At 55.5% G+C, this 12,925-nt stretch overlaps 4 protein-coding genes across 9 annotated transcripts; 1 reads left to right on the top strand and 3 right to left on the bottom strand.

Annotated features, from left to right (window-relative positions):
• Positions 1-26: 26 nt before the first annotated feature.
• On the top strand, positions 27-3,521 carry TMEM234 (transmembrane protein 234). 5 transcript variants are annotated; one of them, XR_003988501.1, is made up of 6 exons: positions 27-426; positions 814-880; positions 1,061-1,153; positions 1,835-1,935; positions 3,099-3,191; positions 3,303-3,422. XR_003988501.1 is itself a non-coding variant. In XM_030464319.1 (5 exons), exons 1-4 carry the CDS (start codon positions 187-189, stop codon positions 1,894-1,896), a joined length of 462 nt encoding a protein of 153 aa, XP_030320179.1. In that variant the 5' UTR covers positions 27-186; the 3' UTR covers positions 1,897-1,935; positions 3,303-3,422. The 5 variants fall into 5 exon arrangements, 4 of the variants coding, with proteins under 4 accessions (XP_030320179.1, XP_030320180.1, XP_030320181.1 ...); XM_030464319.1 differs by lacking the exon at positions 3,099-3,191; XM_030464320.1 differs by lacking the exon at positions 3,303-3,422 and having other exon boundaries at positions 3,099-3,287.
• On the bottom strand, positions 2,951-6,546 carry DCDC2B (doublecortin domain containing 2B). Its single transcript, XM_030464247.1, has 7 exons — positions 6,272-6,546; positions 6,190-6,203; positions 5,550-5,659; positions 5,103-5,176; positions 4,811-4,936; positions 4,235-4,381; positions 2,951-3,048 (listed from the first exon to the last, which is right to left on the bottom strand). The coding sequence occupies exons 1-7, from the start codon at positions 6,544-6,546 to the stop codon at positions 2,970-2,972; spliced, it is 825 nt and encodes a 274-aa protein (XP_030320107.1). The 3' UTR covers positions 2,951-2,969.
• Positions 6,547-7,056: 510 nt separating this feature from the next.
• IQCC (IQ motif containing C) lies at positions 7,057-9,890 on the bottom strand. 2 transcript variants are annotated; one of them, XM_030464314.1, is made up of 5 exons: positions 9,772-9,890; positions 9,299-9,442; positions 8,380-8,716; positions 8,091-8,209; positions 7,057-7,970 (listed from the first exon to the last, which is right to left on the bottom strand). In XM_030464314.1, the coding sequence occupies exons 1-5, from the start codon at positions 9,838-9,840 to the stop codon at positions 7,866-7,868; spliced, it is 774 nt and encodes a 257-aa protein (XP_030320174.1). In that variant the 5' UTR covers positions 9,841-9,890; the 3' UTR covers positions 7,057-7,865. The 2 variants fall into 2 exon arrangements, with proteins under 2 accessions (XP_030320174.1, XP_030320175.1); XM_030464315.1 differs by lacking the exon at positions 9,299-9,442 and having other exon boundaries at positions 9,772-9,866.
• CCDC28B (coiled-coil domain containing 28B) lies at positions 7,057-11,729 on the bottom strand. The gene is made up of 9 exons (XM_030464312.1): positions 11,568-11,729; positions 10,801-11,360; positions 10,575-10,720; positions 10,342-10,496; positions 10,217-10,239; positions 9,772-10,115; positions 8,380-8,716; positions 8,091-8,209; positions 7,057-7,970 (listed from the first exon to the last, which is right to left on the bottom strand). Exons 1-6 carry the CDS (start codon positions 11,694-11,696, stop codon positions 10,064-10,066), a joined length of 1,065 nt encoding a protein of 354 aa, XP_030320172.1. The 5' UTR covers positions 11,697-11,729; the 3' UTR covers positions 7,057-7,970; positions 8,091-8,209; positions 8,380-8,716; positions 9,772-10,063.
• Between the last annotated feature and the right edge of the window lie 1,196 nt (positions 11,730-12,925).

Consider the following 12,925-nt stretch of genomic DNA (forward strand, 5'->3'; position numbering starts at 1 on the left):
GGGGTCCTCCCTGCGGGGGAACACGGGCACGGGCCCGGCCCGCTGCGGGGGGAAGGGGGCCATGGTGTCTCCTGCAGGGAGCGCGGCCGGGGCCCTGTGCCCCAGGGGCTTTGTCCCGGGGGGTGGTGGCTGTAGGGTTCCCCCCTGAGGGGAGTGCGACAGCGGAGCCGGAGCGGGATCTCCCTGATGGGAGAGCAGGGGCTGTGGGACTGTCCCAAGCGGGGGTGTCAGCGGGGCTGGGCCCCCCTCCTGGTGCCCCCGGGCCGTGCTGCAGGGCAGGCAGCGGTGCTGGTCTTGGTGGCCGTGCTGTGGGGCGGTACCGGACCCTTCCTGCGGGCGGGCGCGGCGGGGCTGGAGGAGCTGCGGTGCCCAGGCCGCCTGCAGCAGCTGCGGGCAGAGATTCGCTTCCTCGGCCTCAACTACAAGGTGAGAACACGTCCGGGCCTGGGGGTCAAAGCACGGTGGGGATCACTCCCACCTGCTCACAGCTGGACCTGATACACCGGTTTCAACTGGTAAATATTCCATCCATATTTCATTGACTTGCCTGGAGCACTGCTCTTCCTCTGCAGGGCTGAGCCTGGCTCAGCCTGACAGGAGGTCATTGACTTTCACATTTTAATTGCAGGCAGCTCAGCCTGCCCTCTGCACACTGGGGAGCTGAGGCCTTAGGCAGCTGGTGACTGGCAGCAGGGCCACCAGTGTGCCACCAGTATGCCACCAGTGTGCCACCATCCCACTGCCAAACGGCACAGGACAAGCAGGGCTGGGCTCTGGGCTGCAGCAGCTGACAGCCCTGTCTTCTTCCTGCAGTACATGGTGCCCCTTCTGCTCAACCAAGGTGGATCCCTCCTCTTCTACCTCACCCTGGCCTCCACAGGTGAGTTCACAGAGGGGGTTGATGAGGATTTTGGAAGGAGCAGTGTGATCCCCTAGCTGTTGACCCAGCTCAACATCAGCTATCTGTCTTGTAATAATAAGGGCCAGCAAAATGAGTGTCTGGTGATGTGTTCAAGGTTCTCCACTTTAAACTGTTGGTCTTAAAACCATCCCCCTGCAGATCTGTCCCTGGCAGTGCCACTCTGTAACTCCCTGGCTTTGGTTGTCACCGTGGTGACTGGCAGGATGCTGGGAGAGGACATTGGTGGTCAAAGTAAGTTACACTTAAGATGCTTCCTCCCCTTGTCTGCTGTATCCATTGCCTGTTTGCTGACTTAGCAGTGAGAGTGATCCTCTGGTACCCTGAAAAAGAGTTAAATACCCATGGGAGGGACTCCCCTGGTGAAGGAGCTCTTGCTAGGGAGGCTGAAAAGAAAGCAAAATTGACTTGTAAGTGGGCAGGGCTAGGAAATGTCAAGACAGAAGTGGCATTCTAAGGTGACAGAGTTTGCAGGCCTGAACCTTTATCTGAGTGGATATTAGCACTGATTGATTCCCACACCATGGAAAAGGAATGCTCTGTGAGCCCCAAATGTCAGCATCCAGCCCTTCTTGCCCTTGTGACCTGCAGCAGCATTACTCTGCCCAGGAAATGATGGGAAACTGGAAAGCTCAAAACCACCAGGCCCTGGCACAGGAGCTGTAGGAATGCACAGACCTGAGGGGTTTGGTGTTTCTGCTTGGCTCTTCCTAGCCAGGATCAGGATCAGCATTTCCTTAGGAACATTTGCAGGGGCATTCCAGACACCCACAGCTCAGCTGCTCCAGCTTGTGTCTGCCCAGACATTTCTGGTTTTCTCCATCACATCTGAGCATTTTTTGTGTAGCCATGGGAAGATCTGCCTGGGGGGGTTTGACTTCTGTAGTTCCCAACACCTCCTGGTTCATCCCACAGGGGCTGTGGCAGGGATGCTGCTCACTGCCTTAGGAGTCACACTCTGTCTGGCTGGGTCCTGAAGATGTGGTGAGAAGCAGAGGAAGAAAACCTGTCTGAAGGTAACCCCTCTGGCTGACAGGAGGGATCCTGGCTCTACAGCAGACTCTTTGCTCAGGTGGAAGCTGAATTTTGACATACAGATATCAAAACCCCCACGCATGGTGTTCCCCAAGCTGCAGCCTGGAACAAGGCACATTGCCAGGAGAGCCCATTTAACATCTTCAGTTAAGGGATTTTTTTGTCTGTGGGTGCTTCAAAGCAAGAGTGAATTGTCTTGTTCAGCACTGGAAGGATAATAAATGGTTCCTAAGTGGTTCAATGGGAGCTTCTGGGGCCAACTGGTTTTTCCCTAGAAGGAATCTGATGAGGAACTCTCCCCTCATGCTGAGGTCATTTCATCCCTTTTCTCCCCTGGAGTCCTGTAGAGCACCTCTCTAGGAAGGATGATTTCCTTTTCAGTGGAATTATCAGATCAAAACCACCAGGTGGATCACAGGAAAAAAAAATAATAATAAAAAAAAATCTTTGTTCCCCTTACAATTACTCAGGAACACCAGGGAGGGGAAAACAGAGAGCACACAGAGCTGTTTATTACTGTGACTTCTCCTGAATGCTCATAAACCAAGAAAACCAAACTGTGTATCTTTCTGAGAACAGGTTTGATTGCTGCAAATATTATCCCAGCATTCCAAGTCAGAGGGAGAAGGATTGGATGAAATTTCTTTATAAGAAGTACCTGACACAGAACTACACAGAACAAACTTCTGGCAGGGATTTTGTCATCAAGGCAACAGTTCTGGGTGGGGACTCCTCCTTCCCAAGGTCACGTTCAAAACCAGTTTATCTGGTGTCAGCAAGGCAGCCACCTCCTCTGCCACATCATCACAACAGCCAGATGAAGAGAGGAGGGAGATTTTCATTATTACCAGTGTTGGGTTCATTGCTCACCTATGCTCTGCTTCTCAAGCCCTTGAAATCCATGAGAGTGCTTGAATTCAGAGTTTGTTCAATCATCAGAATTCATCATTCAGTTCATCAAAAAGTTTGGCCTTGGGCTGAGGTGTGGCAGAGGCTGAGGACTCAGATGCTTTGGTTACCTGCAGACTGTCCCTGTCAGGTCCCTTTGTGAACTCCTCACAACAGCCACAGTCTTTTGTGACTTCTCTGCCTTTCTGCAGGGAGAAAGAAATACAATAATTAATGTAGCACTTTGCTGTTACAGAAAGATTCTGGGACTAAATTCCTGGATTCTGTTCCCAGCCTTACCACAGCTTTGGTAAGCTCCACATTTGGGTCTCCACATTCAAGTCAAAAGGTATTTTAATGACATTTCAGTGACTGAGTGCTCACCCAGCTCCACACTGAGCCAAGAATCACAACCATCAGCTAATTCTTTACTAGGGCTTTCTCTAATTTAATTTCACAGGACTTGTTTTCCTTTGTAGTTCTAATAAATCCAGAGGCTACCTGGGCAGAGCTGGGAATCACCTACAATCCAGCACCCTCATCCCATTACACCAGTGGTAAACAGTCTTGTGGAAATTTTAAAACAGCATCTTGGAGACATTTTTAACACATAACTTTTTGGTTTCCCTTAAAAAGAAGGTATCAATTTATTACTACCTAATAAAGGTGTTCAGTCATTTTAGGAATTATGTATTTATTCCATGCCAACTTCTAAGCTTCCTCTGACTACAGGCAAGTTAGGCTGGAGAAGTTACTGAATTTTTAGTGTAAGAAATCTGAACCCAGCCAGGAAGGATTTTACACACTTCATAGAGCCATCAGGTGGAATTAACCCCTTCCCGGGCTGTAGCATTTTGGCTTCTGCTGTAATTTCTTCTGCAACTCTGGAGCAGGATTAAGGTTGAAAAACAATAATTAAAACAATCCAGGAAAGCCTTTGGTACCTTCCTGCAGTGGGAGCTGTAACTCCCACCTTCCAGGAGGGAAATGTTGGTTACCCAGAAGACAAATCAGATTTCAGTGTCCTCTGGTTCCTGAAGTTCCCCCTGGTGGGTACTTTAATCTTTACACTTTGTAGAGAGAAGTGGTACACCAGTACGACTGAAAATGTGAGAAAAGTGAAGGATTTTCCCAAGCAATGGCTGTGAACTCTTGGTTGTGCTGTCATGGGCTGCCTCCTGGAGGTGGCTGTGCAGAACGTTCAGCACCGAGAGATTCCAGTGGCACCACGAGGAGTTTTTGTTCTTCAGGAAGGGCAAAGCATCCTCTGCAGCCACCCACATTCCCATTGCTGCCCACCACAGCACTGGGGGGCTCCAGAGGGATGGCTTTAGCTGAAGACCACCATGGAGAGGACTCTTTAAACCACTCTTAGAGCTTCAGTCCACCCACCTCAGCATCCTGCAGGCAGAGCCCTGGGGCACCAGCAGTTCCAAGTAAGGCAGTTGTTTGTACTCCTCCTTTCCCACTGCCACGTAGTGATGACCATTCAGCAGTTCCTCTCCTGCAGACACCTGGGTCCCATCCAGCCTGCAGAGCCTCGAGGGAGAGACAGCAAAGGCTTTGGAGCTGGCACGGGACTGTGAACAACCCCTCAGGGTGAAAAGGGCTCAGACAAGTCATAGAGGATCAGTCAATGAAGCACAACAAAATATAACACCCAGTGATCAGGGAGATGCAGTAGATCTCATCTCTCTCCTTGGGGGTCAGTAAAGAGATGTGTGAGGAGAAGTGGGCTGCATCTGTGGGACGAAACCCCTCTAGACATAAGCCCCATTTTTTTAATGCTGTGCTTTCCTGCTCACTTATTGCTTTTTCACCAGACCATCAGCAACATCACCCCCCTTCTCATTTAAAGACAGGAAAACCTGAAAAGCAAAGGAGATAGCAAAAAGCAGCCTTGGAGTGGCAGTCTGAGCTCTGGGCATGAGGGAAGAGGAGCCAGGAGGGTCTTGTCTGGATACCCACTTGTGAACAGCTCCACTGTGGATTTTCTTTGTTACCAGAGCCAGGAGTGTGTCCCACTGCAGCCGAGTGTTCCTGGAAAGCAGCAGGGGGAAAGGAGGGCTCAGCAAGTCCCCATTCCGGAAAACACTGCAGTGGGAACAACCCAGAGAATGCCATCAGTATTCCTGGGAATAAAAAACCAACCCAGGCAGTGGTGCCTTGGGCAATGATTACAACAACTGCTGGGAATTGTCCCTGTGGGGCAGCATTCCCAGGATCTCCCTCCTCCCAAAACATTCCCCGGGGCACTCACTGGATGGTGCAGGGGGGTCGGCACTGCTGCCATCGCCCCGGGGCCTTCGGCTTCCAGGGAGCTGCGGGAGGAAGCTGGAGACAAGTGAGCAGACAGGAACAGCCACAGCCCTGCCACCCACTCCCCTCTTCTCCATCAGGACTTCCTTGCCCTGGGGACACTCGCTGCTGCCATGTGGGGTTTGTTGTCAGCAACACCAGTGCTGGAGAGGTCCTTCACACAGCTCCAGAATCCCCACAGAAGCTCTGAGCACGGATCCTGCCCCTCACCACTGAAGAGGACAAAGGTTCACAGACCTGGTGCTGCCTCACACACCCGTCTGATTCCTTGGGCCTTGCAGCCTCACGTCCACTTGGTAGCCTTAAACCTCAACTTCATTTTTTTAGCACCAGCCCTGATGTCTCTTGCACCTCCCTACTCCTGTGTCCCCACAGCTCAGGGACTCACCTGCAGACCCTGTCTGTTCCTCATCCCACGGAGCTGCTTCCTTCCATGATGTGAATAGCTGGAGGAACAAGATGAGAACATGGCCACACACCAAGGGGGTACATGGCCAGCTGAAGATCAGTGAGGAGCTGACCCAACTGCTCAGCCTTGCAGCACCACCAGCCAGAAGTGTGGGTCACGTTTTTGGGTCACTTCCAAAGCAGGTGCCCCATCTTGTGGTCTCCCAGAACTTCATTTTGAATTAAAGTCTGGTGCCTTTAAGAAATTCCCAGCCAACCACAGAGCATGTCAGATCCCCAAGAGTTAAGTGATGCCAAATAAAACCCACAAAACCTCTTTAACCCTCTGTATTTTGGGATGAATTGAAAAAGCTGTAATTACAGAAAACAACAAAACATCAAACCAAAAGTATTTATCAGTGGAGATGGTGTTAAGGCAGCAGAACCTCCCACACACCCCAAAACAAGCATGGGGCAGAGCAGCATCAAGCACAACATCCTGCTGGAAAACACACCAACATGTTTGCTTCCAAAGTCATCACCTTATCAGAAGTGTTGATATTTTCCATGTCATCTGTGGTATGTCCCCTACTTTCCAGTAGAAAAACAAAAGTTTTTCATTGGGTTCCTACCCCCTTTACCTCTTTTTTTCCATCTACACCCACATTCCCTCCCCAGAGTTGATCTCAAGGTGCTCCCCAAACCCAGACACCATCGACTCACTCGAGCTTCTTGAACTTCTCAAAGCCTGCAGCCACGTACTGGCACCCATCCTGGAGGTCCCCCAGCTCAGCCACACGGTGGCCATGTCTGGGTGTGTAGAGGTTCCTCACAGCCAAAGGTGCACGAATTCTCTTGGTCACCTCGCTCAGAAACACCTCCAGGGTCAGGAACCGCCGCTGGGTCACTACAAACTTCCTCCCGGGGCAGAAGGGATCCCCGTTGCGGTACACCAGCACCCTCTTGGCAGGAGACAGAGCAAAGCCATGGGAGCTCATCCCTCGGGAATCAAGCAAGCCCTGCTGATCAGGGAGGTGAGCAGAGCAGTGGAGGAGAGCTCCAGGCAGCCTCCTGCCCACCCCAAACCCTTTCACAGATCTGCTCCCGTCCCTTCCACACCCTCCTGTCTGTCCCCATGGAGCTGTGGGCCCGCCTGGAGACCAAAACCAATCTGCAGAGCACCAGGAACCACAAAGCTCTTCAGTCCTCACACACCAAGTACAGTGAGCTCCCTCTCCAGCTGCTGCAGCCACCAGGCTCAGGTTAACCAGCTTGGAGGTGTGGGAAGTGCCACCTCTTCATGGCAGCAGCTCACACCCCACCCAGGGTGTCCTGAAGCTGTCCCCCCTTTGCCATCGCTTAGAAGTGCAGTGGGTTTCAGTCAGACAAACCTCCACACTCCAGAGGACACCCCACCCTGGGCACTGAGCAGGTTGCCACAGGCCAAGGCAGGCCATGAACTCACACAGCTCTGCCCAAGGGAGAACAGAGAGATTCTGAGACAAGCATCAGAAAAGCTTTTTATTCAGAAACACAGAGGAACAGAAGGAAATGTCAGTCACGGGGTCACAGTGTCACATTCAGGCAGCAGCAATGCTGAGTGTTTGCACAAAAGGCTCAGGGGGCACAGTAGGGAAACAAAGCACCCTGTGGAAAGTCCCTTTCTGAGGGACCTCAAATGCCCCTGAAGATAAAAAAAGCACCAAACCCTCTAAGTCATTACTCACTCCCTCAAACACCAGCCCAGGAGACTCTGCCACGAGGTGTCAGGAACCAACCCTCATCTCCTGCAGGTCAGGTTTGATGTGCCATCCCTGCCACCAGCTGCACAGGGAAGTCAGGAAACTCTCCATTCTTCCACTAGGTGTTCCCCAAAGCCTAGGAGCACCTGGAGATCCCAGATACAGCAGAGCTGTGATGTGCAGGGCTGTCCCAAACACCCAGCACAGACCAGAATGAAAGAGCTTGTTCCTGCAGGCTGAAAGCAGCCCTGCCCTCAGGCATTTTACTTCCACCACAAATTATAAGCTGGTGAGAAAAGATCTTCCATAAGTGACAGTCATCCCAGCCACAATCTTCCCCCAGGATCATCCATCTCAGCCAACAGAAACAGGGTCCCTGTGGAAGGAGGTGTCACTGGGACTCCCCTCCCAGGCACACAACCACCTCCTGTCCTCACAGAAATGTTTAATCCCTGCTTTCACTAAATACCCACATTTAAATGAAGTAGAAGGCTTCTTGCCACATTCACCTGGAGAGGAAAACATCAACCCACGGAGCTGGAGCTCCTCAAGCTGCTGCTGTCCCTGAGGTCACTTCACGACTGTGGTGCTGCAGCTCCACACCAATCCAAGTGCCCCTGGTGCTCTGGAATGCCCTCCCATGGGTCTGGAGTCCCAAGCTTCTGCTTCAACATCAAGAACTGTATGAGAAAAAAAACAAACCAGTGTTAATGGCTAAATCCCAGAGACCTACTAGTAGGAAAGCACCCACCCTTGCAGAGAGGCACGGGGCTGATCAGTGGATTTGGAAGCACCCTCACGTTTTTACGGCTGATGATGGCTTGTTGCAACCACAGCAGCTCCATCATTAGGTGATTTCTGTAGGACTGGAGACCAGAGCGAGTGTGAGGAAGCTGCTTTAGGTCCTCAAGGGGAATTCCTGCAAGGAAATGGAAAAATAATTAGAACAAAGGCTCAGATCGCACCTACTGTCTCTCCTGTACTGGGTTCTTCCATTCTCTCCAAGATGTTCTCAAGGTTTTGGTTCTTCAGTGACCTCCTGTGCCCCCTACACCCACCACCAGGTCCCTCAGAACACCCTTCCCTTACCCAGGGAGGCTTCAAGAGACTCTGCCCCCAGGAGAGCGCTGTCCCACGCAGAGGACACAATGCTGTCATTCTGCCAGTCCTCACTCTCTGATGGGGCACTGCACCCCTTTTTGGTGTGTTGGTGGTCACCACCCCCGAGGTTTGTGGGGTTTGTTCCATCGCTGTCACCTGCCATGTTCAGTTCTTCCTTGCTCTGCAGTTGGGTTGCAGGATTCCCACTGCTGCAGTCCTGTTCTGGTTCAGAGGTGTCCAATTCCACCTCCTGTGGATTTTCTGCACTGGTGTTGTTGCTTGGTGCAGTCTCGTGGGGACCCAAGCGTTCCCCTGGTGATGGAATCTACAGAGGCAACACATGAGAGAATGAAAGGTATAGAAAAGATGGATAAAGTGTCCCTGCTGCAGGGCAGAGGCTCTGTCTCAGCCGAAGAGGCATCACTGGCAGCACCCCAGCACTACATGGATGAGCTCTGGTTACCACTGTGAACTTTTTAAAGGGTTTTCCTCCCAAAAGTGGTAAAAACATGAGGGCACAGCCTGCTGCAGGAGGGTCCATCTGTTCCACACAACTGGGGACAAAACCCACAGGAGTCACCTGCACGGGAGTCTCATCTGGAGGAAGAAATCCTCAACCAGAGACTCCGGGGTGCAGCAGGGAGAGTCCTGCAGGCTGGGGATGGGTAATTAGGGGGTTCCATTTGTAAACCTACAGCTTTCTGGGACTATGCTGCAAAAGTATTGTCTGCCCAGCCAACCAGGCCATGCCACCCACACAGACACACGAGTGTCCCATCCCCTCGATGTGTCCCATCCCCTCGATGTGTCCCCATCCCCTCGATGTGTCCCCATCTCCCCGGCTCTCTCCATCCACCACCCCCCTCTGCCAGGGCTGACGGAGCCTTCGCTGTCCCCACGCACGGACCTCGGGGTGGAAGAAGGGCCTCGGCAGCAGCCGGCCCCGCCATTCCAGACGACTGAGGTCTCCTTCGATCTCCCGCACCACCTCCTCGTACTCCGCCCGCAGGGTCCCAAAGCGCTTCCGCAGCAAATAACCCCTGACACAGGCCTGGGGGGCACGGGGAGGCAGGGCTGGAACCAGAGACCCCCCCAGAGAGTGACCCCCCCTGGGAGTGACCCCCGGACACCCCCGCTCCCCAGGGTCCCTGTCGGGCACACAAGGAACAAACGCGTCCCAGGTCTGGAGCCAAGTCAGGTTTTAATGAGGCAACACGGGGAATCCCCCCCCGAGCCCCACCACAAACCTCCTTCCCCTCCGGACCCTTCCCCATCCTGTCCCCGCCCAGCCCGCTCCCCACGGGGGACTCTTCCCCCCCTCCAGCCGGCTCCTCCCGTGTCCCCTCCACCCACTCCACCCCCAGCCAGGTCCCTCCCCACCTGCAGCCGGGTCACGGCGCGGAGCAGCCGCTCCCACCCCTCCGCCTGCAGCCCCAGCGCTGCCGCCATGGCCGCCGCCGTTCCCCGGGCTCCGCTCTGCCCTCACGCGACCGCAGCGGCACCGAAGAAAATGGCGGCGGGGGCGGGCCGGGATCCGCAAGGCCCAGCGGGGATCGGTGCCGCCTCCATCGGCCCTTCCGCCGGGAAGGGGGCTGCGACTTATGGGTGGTGTCCCGGTAGCGGCCGCACACCCCAGCGGGGGTTCGGGTCCGGGTCCGGGTTGGGGTCAGGGTCAGGCTGCGGTGTCCTCGGGGCCGGGACTCTCGGCCAGGTGCAGCTTCTGTCTGAGCGTGGGTCAAGGGAAAACACCGAAGGGACACACCACAAGCACAGCCACCACTGCCACCACCGCCATGGCCACCACCCCGTGCCCGGTGCAGGATACATGGAGCTGCTGAGCTCCTCCAGCTGTGGGAGGCAAAGGCAGAGGCTGAGGCACTGATGGGGCAGGCAGGGCCGGCGGCAGTCCCGGCCATGGCAACAGCCAGGGTTGAGGGGAGGGACACTCACATGTGCCAGCAGCTGGTCCAGGTTTCTGTCTGCCACTACCTTCTTCTGCTCCTCAGGGAGCTCCTCCACACAGACGTCCAGGCTGAAGTGGAGCCGCGCCAGCTTCTCCTGCATCTCCCGCACGTGTTCCAGCTGCTCAAAGGAGCACTCCTTCCCTGCACCCACGGGTGGGAGCGTCACAACCCCCCAGCCCTGTGCCCCCCAGCTTCCCCCTCCTCTGCCCACCCCCTCACCAAATGCCTGCAGCTTTCCTGAGTGGAAGTCACTGAGGAGACTGAGCAGTCCCCCTTCCATCTCGTAGACATCAGAGACATCGGTTAGGAAGCTGTGCTGCAGGGGGGTCCCCTGCGCTGCCCCACGCACCCGCTCCTTGCTCGTGCTGCAGGGAGAGTAGAGAAGTTGGCACTACCCAAAGCCCACCCCGGAGGGGCTGGTGGTCACCCATATGCTGGCACTGACCGCCTGGGCCGGGCACACTGCTTGGGTGAGGGCAGTGGCAGCACAAAGGATGTGCTCTTGCTGGGGGGCAGCAGCCGCGGGGTCCCAGTGGGCACCGCTGAGGCCATGGAGGCTTTGGGGCTCCACTTCTTCCTCCAGTCCTCCATCCTGAGGGGCGTGGGGGGCACGGGAGCTGTGGGCAGGGCCCCTGCACGGGATGGACACAGCTCTTGGTGGCCCCTTCCCTGCATGGGGCCTCTCAGCTCTGTCCTGAGCTGGGGGACATCGGAGTCCCCCCAGGAGCAGCACTGGGGTGGTGAACCTCCTCCAGCCTCAGCCCTGGGACCCTCAGCATGGTGGGCCCTGGTGAGCTGCAGTGGGGTCCAGGGGCTGTGTGGGGGCTCTGTTGGGGGCAGGAGAGCCCAAACTGGGGGCTCAGGCCCCCTCCCTGGGTGCTGGCAGCCCGGCTCCAGCTGCGCTATCCCGGCATCCACGCTGGAGCGTCGCTTCCTGGAGTGAAGCCGAGGCTGAACGGTGCCGGAGCCGCCCGCCTGGCCTGGAGTCCAACGTCTGCCCCAGCGCTGCGGGAAAGAGGATTTGGGACACACAAACGCGGTGGCTGAGTGACCCCGGCTGCACCCCCGGCAGGAGTGGGGCGGGGGTCCCAGACCTCTAGGCACAAGCCGAGGCCGCCCAGGACCCTCGCGGCAGTGAGCCCCGCGGGAGCCCTTTTGTCCACAGCCCACGGTCACCTCCCCAAGCACCGTGGCCACGCGGGGAAGACTGACCTGCACCAGGTCCCGGTCCAGTCTCTGGTACCGGCCCAGCTGTGTCCTGCTGGACACTCGTCCCTGAGCCACCGGACACCCCGAGCCCACCGGACACTCGTCCCTCAGCCTCAGGGCTGGGATTTGCATTTAAAGGGAAAGGGAACTTCCTCTGCGTGTCCCCAGGGTGGTGGCACTGCTGGACACTGCCCACAGGGTTCAGCATGTCCGGGCCTGGCTCCGGTACCAGCACCGGCACCGCCACCATGTGAGGCAGGATCCAGCCCACAGGTGGTGCTGGTACCGCGGTCATGTCAGTACAGACAGGTCCTGGTGTGGGGACAGTGCCCCATCCCTAGGATCAGCTCAGGCTGCCAGGGTTTGCCCCATGTCCTCCCTGGTGTCACTGGGCCCCTGTGATCCCAGGATCCATCTCCAACCCCCAGGCAGGGGCACGAGGAAAGGGGGGTCCTGTCCCCCCACCCCAGCACCCGCAGAATGGAACGCAGCTTCTGATTTCAATCCTTGATGGATTCTAAGCCAATTTTGGACATTCTGAAGCCCACATAAAGAGAAGGGACTGGCCAGCCCGGATCTTGATGCCATCAGGGCCAGGATGGTCCCATGGGGGGGCAGAACCACAGGTGAGATCCTGGGCACAGACCACCCAACTTTTCCCCCTGCCACCCACCCCAGCAGAAGGCCCCTGCCAGTCCCTCTCAGACCAGTCCTGGGGCCACCCCACTCCTGCCCCACAGCCCAGCACCCATTTTCACTCCCAAATATGTCCTAACAGCTGAGGAACAAGAGGCAGCGAGGTTGTGTTTCTGTTGGGTTTGACGATACAGACAACAGCCCTTCCCAACAGAAGTGATCAGTCCTGCAGCAGAGAAAAGAAAATATAAAGGGGGTTGGTGATGTCCTGGTGTTTTTCTTTTACTGAAGGAGTCAGAAGTCCAGAGCCTGGCTGCAGCTCACTGTGCAGTGAGGTAGCTCCTTCATGAGGATAGGGTAGGATGGCAGAGAGAGGACACGAGCACTTGTGCTGCTGGAGGAGAAACCAGAAGTGTTCTGCCCACATCCACTGCCAGGAAAGATGCTGGGCAGCTCAGTTCTGCTCAAGCTAAAGGAAGGCAGTGCTGAAAAGAAAGTCTGTCATAAAAAGAAGCTGCAGCAAAGGAGGTTTCCAAGCAAGCAGGGATCCCACAGGACAAGAAGAGTCTGGAGAAATCCCCCACGCTCAATGCCAGCAGCCCCCACATCTGGCCACCAACATCCTTCCAGCACAGAGCAGGGTCCTTCAGGAGAGCACTTCACCCTTCAGAGAAAATCTCAGAGGGAAGAGAAAGGGGAGAGCTGTGACAGCACCAACACATCTG

Source organism: Calypte anna, chromosome 23, assembly GCF_003957555.1.
Source record: "Calypte anna isolate BGI_N300 chromosome 23, bCalAnn1_v1.p, whole genome shotgun sequence".
In the NCBI taxonomy this organism is placed as follows: Eukaryota; Metazoa; Chordata; class Aves; order Apodiformes; family Trochilidae; genus Calypte; species Calypte anna.

What these genes read in the sequence shown, in the direction of transcription:
- TMEM234 (XM_030464319.1), top strand. Translation starts at nt 187, where the DNA reads ATGGGAGAGCAGGGGCTGTGGGACTGTCCCAAGCGGGGGTGTCAGCGG. An exon ending in CCTCACCCTGGCCTCCACAG is followed by an intron (nt 881 to 1,060) that starts GTGAGTTCACAG and finishes ATCCCCCTGCAG; the next exon opens with ATCTGTCCCTGGCAGTGCCA. An exon ending in AGAGGACATTGGTGGTCAAA is followed by an intron (nt 1,154 to 1,834) that starts GTAAGTTACACT and finishes TTCATCCCACAG; the next exon opens with GGGCTGTGGCAGGGATGCTG.
- DCDC2B (XM_030464247.1), bottom strand. Translation starts at nt 6,546, where the DNA reads ATGAGCTCCCATGGCTTTGCTCTGTCTCCTGCCAAGAGGGTGCTGGTG. An exon ending in CGACCCCCCTGCACCATCCA is followed by an intron (nt 4,937 to 5,102) that starts GTGAGTGCCCCG and finishes TTCCCACTGCAG; the next exon opens with TGTTTTCCGGAATGGGGACT. An exon ending in CACAGTGGAGCTGTTCACAA is followed by an intron (nt 4,382 to 4,810) that starts GTGGGTATCCAG and finishes CTCTCCCTCGAG; the next exon opens with GCTCTGCAGGCTGGATGGGA.
- IQCC (XM_030464314.1), bottom strand. Translation starts at nt 9,840, where the DNA reads ATGGCGGCAGCGCTGGGGCTGCAGGCGGAGGGGTGGGAGCGGCTGCTC. An exon ending in GGCCCTTCTTCCACCCCGAG is followed by an intron (nt 8,717 to 9,298) that starts GTCCGTGCGTGG and finishes TTGCCTCTGTAG; the next exon opens with ATTCCATCACCAGGGGAACG. An exon ending in GTCTCTTGAAGCCTCCCTGG is followed by an intron (nt 8,210 to 8,379) that starts GTAAGGGAAGGG and finishes ATTTCCTTGCAG; the next exon opens with GAATTCCCCTTGAGGACCTA.
- CCDC28B (XM_030464312.1), bottom strand. Translation starts at nt 11,696, where the DNA reads ATGCAAATCCCAGCCCTGAGGCTGAGGGACGAGTGTCCGGTGGGCTCG. An exon ending in TGGACCAGCTGCTGGCACAT is followed by an intron (nt 10,240 to 10,341) that starts GTGAGTGTCCCT and finishes TGCCTCCCACAG; the next exon opens with CTGGAGGAGCTCAGCAGCTC. An exon ending in GAGGAGCTCAGCAGCTCCAT is followed by an intron (nt 10,116 to 10,216) that starts GTATCCTGCACC and finishes ACCCACGCTCAG; the next exon opens with ACAGAAGCTGCACCTGGCCG.